Here is a 6,354-nt window from a genome sequence, read left to right on the forward strand (position 1 = left end):
TCCCTACACTACCCACAAAACACCTGGGGCAAGGCCCATGTCATCTGGACTATAGCCACTTAGATTCGGAAATATAAAACCACGACCAGCAGTGTTGTAATGAAGGACTATTGGTGTGAGTACCAAAGCCCATAGACATCAGCTAAAATTGCCCGAGTCAAGCAAAGACATGAGGCTCCTGGAGAAATTCACCAGGCATTGGGCAGCCTATAGGGTGGAGGTGGGGAGGTTAACTGGCGAATTTTATAAAGACCAAGGTGGGCAAGGACCCAGATTAAGGGTCATAGGACCTAAACCAGACAACTGTTCCAAAGGCTCTCCAGAGATGGACAACAGGAATTAGAGACAAGAAGGGCTAAGAGAGGGTTAGGCACTTGGTTGTGTTCACAGAGAGCAAACTCCAGAGCCACGATGGAACCCAGGCCCACCCAACTCCACATCCCACTCTCTGGTCATTCTGTTCCAGGTCACCCTCTTCTAAAAGAGCCACATGCTACCACACAGACCCAGCCAAACTGACTATGATTAGAAGACAGAGACAGCCAAGTGACAGGAGGGTCACAGAGACTCTTCACTCTGCTGCCCAGGGTCTGCTCCTCAGGCCACACTTTCGTCAGAGCAGTAAAAACAAACACCGAAGGGGGTCCCTTGCTCTTTTCTCTCTTCTGTCCGTCCTCCCTCTGGTAGACACCCTAATGAGCGGGGGCAGAGGACAGTGAAGGACTGTAGAAACCAACCAGTGGACATCTCAGCCTGTCTGGAAACCCAGGCAGCTGGGGGAGGATGGGCCTCCAGCATGAGGAATGCCACCTGCTGGGAGACCAGAGCACACAAAGCTATAGTCAGGACTTGCCCTGGCTGCTGTCCCTGACCCCAGGGCATGAAGTCTAATGCGTGGAGTAGGTGAGGGCAGAGGCTCTCATCCTGGGGCCACACAGGCTCAAGGGAATGATCCCTGGCAGCTTAGTACCCAGGGGAGAAGCCTTTTCACAGCCCCCTCAGAGGAAGGGGTATGAAAGAGCTGGGACCAGAGCCTGAGGAACAAGTAGGGCTGGAGACCAAAGAATAACTGCAGGTCTCGTTACTCAACAATATAGTAGTTAACAAGTATCGACCAGGTGCCAGCTCTGTGCTGGGTCCGAGCTAGGCAAGTAAACCAGAAGTGGTCCCTGTCCTGAAGAAGCTTTAAGGCTAGTTGGAGGGACACACAATAGACAATTAAACAAATAAATGTATACTAAGTTAAATCACATGAAATTGCCACTTTTGTAGGTCAAAATTCGTCAAAATTAAACATTTCATATGGTTCAACCTAATCAGAAGTTGTCTTAAATATTACGAAGAAAACCAAGACAGTAGTAACTAAGAATAAGGGGCCTGACTGACCCATCTAGACCAGGTGGCTGAGGAGGGTTAGGAAAGGTGATACTCAGGATAGCTGTAAATGAGAAGGAATGGGGAACCGGCACGTAGAGAGTACAAGGCAGATATCAGGACCAACTCTGCAAGGGAGTGAAAGCGGGCACTCCGAAGCTCAAAGCAGGAAGCAGTAATGTGGGAGCCTGGCAAAGAGAGGGAGGCCAGGCACACAGCTACCAACCAAGGAGGGGCACGGAAGAAGCTGAAGCTTCAGACCCTAGCCTGCAGCCCATTTCCTCAAAACCCCTAAAAATCGGCAGTCAACTGAGTACAGGAATGAAAAGTCCAGGCCTCAGCAATGTGGGCCACCAGAAGTCCTCTTCAACTATGTCAATGAGAGTCTGCCCCCATGAGGGCAAAAGACAGTTCTGAGTGAAAGCCATAACAAATAGCATGCGCTGTGAGAGACTGATTGCTCTAGTTGCTCCAAATCTTCATCCTCCTCCTATCTTCCCACTTTCCCATGTAACGCACAGGGCCCTCCCAATTCTTAGAGTTGGGTGTGTGACCTGCTTTGGCTAGCAGGATGTTAGCAAATATGAAGTCAAAGCCTGAAAAAGCATTCATGCATTTCCACGGGTGCTTCTGCCCTCTGCCATGAGAAGTAAATGCCCAGGCTAGCTTGCTAACTGCAGGAGGAGAATGAGAGAGATGAGTCACCTTGACATTCTTGCCAGGGCCATCCTAGATCAACCAACCCCAAGACATATCATCAATGCAAGTCAAGGTCAGCAGAGCCGCCTGGCTGACCACCCTAGATGACTGAACAATAGGTGCAGAAAGTTGTCTGTCGCTGAGGTTTTGTGGTTGTTACATATGGCTGTTACATAGCATTACTGTGGCAAGAGATAACTGATACGACACAGTAGGTACTCAGTATCTGTCAACCAGATAAACACATTCCAATTTCATTTCTAACAAATTAATGGTTTAATAAATTATCGATGATATAAACTATGGTACCTTCTATATAGGTTTTCTACAAAAATGTATCTTGCACTGTGAATCGACCGCTCCATCAACCGTACAGGTGACGTCTAAAAGAGAACAAAAAAATGATTCACTAACTCAGGCAAAGAGGAAGAGGTCAGGAAGGCTCAAAGAACGTCTATGCTCCCCCTGCCTATGGCCCATATTGAAAACAAGAATCAAGAGGCCAACATCAGGCTCAGCTGTGTTTCTCCCTCAGCCTAGACCCTCCCACACCCTGAAGCTCCAAGTGGCCCATGCAGCAATGCTGGGGCTGAGGGCTCAGCAGGAGAAGAGAGGTAAGGCTCAGGTGGGTTGTGGGTTTGGGGAAGGGCTAGAAAGACTGCCAAGTGCTGTCCAGCAAAATGGTGTCAAATACAAAGTATGGTGATTTCTATGAACCTAAATAAGGTGCCTTTGCTTAAGCGGTGGGATATGAATGCTTAAGGTAGAGCCCAGAGAGGGCTGTGGTTCACGTGACATTCCAAGGACTGTGCCATCAGTACCTCAAGGTCTGGCTTTCTGGAACCCCACAAAGATCTGCCAACTTTGCTGCTTCGTCACAGGGTTAGTTGGGGATCACTATGGCCCTTTGGCTTCTGGAACCCCACAAAGATCTGCCAACTTTGCTCACAGGGTTAGTTGGGGATCACTATGGCCCTTTGGAAACTGGGAAGGATTGCCAGGGTGCTCACACCCTTCAGATGGCCTTTCCCTTTGTTCACACTGCCTCGCTGGGAAGCAAGAAGGGCCCTTACCGTTGACATCAAGTGGGAAATCACTGCTCTCATTTGCCATGGCACCCATGTACCCACAGCACCCATGGGACCTGAACCAGCAAATCAGGCAGATTCAAAGCCATAACCCAGGAATTTCCCAACTCTCTCTTCCCTGTGTGGCCATCTATCCATCCAGCTTCCCCTCCAATTTTTCCATCCTTTCCTTACTTATCACTCTCCACTGCCCATTTTTTGCTATCTCCCCATCCATCCCTCTCTTTCTGCTCATCTTTCTCCCTCTGCCTCCTTCATGGGAGATTTCCTTAAACAGGACACATGTATGTCCCACTATATTCAGACATAAAAGATACAATTCAGGTTTGCAACTGGGTCCCCTCTCAGGATAGGTAGGGTAAACAAAGTGAAAAAGTACCAACCTCAGATCCTCTAACCTGTATCATTTAGACAAGACATTTGGGAAGATAGAAATTCATATGATTCTGCTCATATCTATTTTTAAGACAAAGATTTGTAGAAATGCCCAATCCTTAATCAAACCACCCAGCCAAGTTGCTGTGTCAACATAACTGGCAGTGAGGATCTCCTCCTTGGAAGCCTCCAAAGCCATTCTCTTAGGCTGTACTCATAATTCTGAACCACAGATGCCAATCAGGCTCTCCTCAGCCAGCCTTCTAAAAGACTCTGCCCCTATTCACATCCCCACTGATGGAAAAGGCCTAAGCAGCCTCTTTATGCTCCATGATCTTCCCAACACCTGACCGGCCCAGGGCTGGACCCCTGATCCAAGTTGAGCCAATCGGCTTCTTTCTCTCAAAAATGTGAACCAAGAGCCAGGCTGTGTGGAGGTTAGATAGCGTTTGTTTCTCAAACATGCAAACAAAGTATGCATTAAAATTGCCTGGAGAGCTTGATAAAACAGATTGCTGGGCCTCATCTCCAGAATTTCTGATTCAGCAGGTCCGGGACAGGGCCAGAAAATGTGCATTTCTAAGAAAATCCCAGGTGCTACTGCTGCTCCTGGTCCAGGGACAACACTTTGAGAAGAACTGAGTTAAATGGTGTTGAGCCCAGTCGTGGTCAGGTCATGAAGACTCAGGCTCACAATGGCATCATTGTAATTTCTTGGCTAGTTGAGGCTGGTGGGTGTGGGCGCTGGAGGCTGGTCCTCAGAGAGCTGCAGGAACAGAGACCTTGGCCCATGGCCCAAGACAGAGAAGGCTAAGCAGCACTGAAGGCCCAGAGAGGCCCTCTTTGCGAGGGTTCCCTTCCTGGCAATCATATACCCCTCATTTGAAGAAAATGTTAAGAGGGTTGAAACCAAGCATCTGAAAGGTACCTGAGGATGAGTGTGCCGGTCCAGCATGGTGAGCTGCACGTATGTCTGCAGTGTGAGGCCCCATCGACAGGCATCAAGGTACATCAGACCCTGAAGAAGGAAGAACACAGAAATTTACCTCAAAGTACTCTATCTGTAGAACTCTGGTCATTTTGGTCACTGATAGCCATCTCATGAAACCTATGTGGGGCTGAGTTTGGGCCAGAGATAAACCCAACATGGTCACAGGGCCCTCAAAACAGAGTGGACAGAGACAGACACTGGAGCACTTACAGGACAGTACAGTAACAGCTGTAATAGGAACCTATACAAAGTCCTTAGGAAACATTCAGTTATTGAAGAAATGTTCATTGACCCCCTGCAGTCTCTCTATCCAGCAGCTAAAGTATGCCTTTTAAGTCTACATCGGTTGTCACTTCCCTGCCTTCCAGATTTCCCATTGCATTGAGAATGAAATCCAAAGCCTTTACCAAGGCCCAAAGGTCCCCAGAGAATCACTTCCATCTTCTTTCATATCCTACCATCATTCCTCTGGCTCAGTGAGCTTCTAACCACATGAGCCTCCTTAGTGTCCCCCGAACATCCTAGCATGATCTCACTTTAGGACCCTTGCATTTGCTGTGCCTTCTATCTGAACACTCTTCCTCCAGATATTTGCATTGCTCATTCCTTCACTTTGTTTAGGTCTTTGCTCAAAGTCACTTTATCAGAAATGCCCTTCCCAGCTATTCTGTTTAAAACTGAAGCCCCACCCCATCATTCTCTACTGCCTGTAGGCACAATACACTTCACGCTCTATACTCCATCTGCTAATAATCTTACTCTGTTCTCTTCCACATTTTTGTTTTTTTTCTCTCTTGGTGCTAACTAATGAAACTCCATGCTCTGCATTGAAAACTGCAGGCTCCTAACTGTGGGTGAAAGGAAATCTCAGAAAGGTTAGGAAATTTCTTCTTGTCTGATGGCTGCAAAAGCGAACACCTTTCTTCATTAGAAAGCTGATACGGATAAAGTGATGAACTGAGACTTCTCACAAAAGTATCTATCTTGCTCTTCTGTCCAGAGTAGAAACTTGTGTAAAAGTATCTAATTTTAGTATTTTTTTACTATTAAACTGTCATTGGAAATGCTTTTTGTACCAAGGATACTCTGACTTCTGAGACTGGGACTGTATCCTGTGAAATGTCACCTCTAATCTCGAAAGACTGCAACTCTAGTTGTCTTAATCCAGCCCTGACTATTCTGTTTCCTAAAGAATGTGAAGGTTTCTGAGGTCCTTTTGTTATGCCCAAAGCGAAAGACTGGCATTCCACCTTCTCCCACATGCATACAGGTAAAAACTCTTTTCCTGTCTCTGGGATTCAGAGTTTTTGCCTTATTTAAATAACATCTTTTTACCTGCTTAGATTCGTAGCTCCTATCACCAGCTGCCATAGCACACATTTAATTGTCTTCTGCCTCCCCACACTAGAATATTAGGGCCAGGAGAGCACGAGCGAGCAAAAGTTACTGGTTGAATGAATGACTGAACAAGTGCTCAGCAATGTGCTCTGTTCTAGCAAATGAGTGAACCAAATTAGACATAGTCCCTGCTCCCAATGAAACATAAGAGTCTGAAGAACCACACAAGGAGATCCTATCTGTGTTGCTAGAATTGAAGGGACAACACAGGCTACCCCTAGTCCAAGGTTCAAACCTAGATCTGTCATTTACCAGTTGTGTGACCTCAGGCAACTTATTTCAGCTTCAGTTTTTCCTCACCTGAATAATGAAACTAATCATCCCTACATCATGGGGCAGGTGTCCAGAATCAACAGCCCTTTCTTAAGCTCCCTACTAAAAGATCCAGACTCCACCCTTCTCTTCCAAGCAGCCAGAGCAGAGCCTGCT

General features: G+C 47.0%; 1 protein-coding gene across 1 annotated transcript in view; it reads right to left on the reverse strand.

Annotated features, from left to right (window-relative positions):
- The window catches only part of TK2 (thymidine kinase 2, mitochondrial), a 23,378-nt gene that overhangs the window by 8,161 nt on the left and 8,863 nt on the right, over window positions 1–6,354 (reverse strand). Inside the window, exons 5-6 of the mRNA XM_006909728.3 lie at window positions 4,465–4,554; window positions 2,383–2,456 (exon numbers count right to left, since the gene is read on the reverse strand). Of these exons, the coding sequence (XP_006909790.1) occupies window positions 2,383–2,456; window positions 4,465–4,554 (164 nt within the window). The remainder of the gene's footprint in view (window positions 1–2,382; window positions 2,457–4,464; window positions 4,555–6,354) is intronic.

Source organism: Pteropus alecto, unplaced genomic scaffold (assembly GCF_000325575.1).
Source record: "Pteropus alecto unplaced genomic scaffold, ASM32557v1 scaffold42, whole genome shotgun sequence".
Lineage (NCBI taxonomy): Eukaryota > Metazoa > Chordata > Mammalia > Chiroptera > Pteropodidae > Pteropus > Pteropus alecto.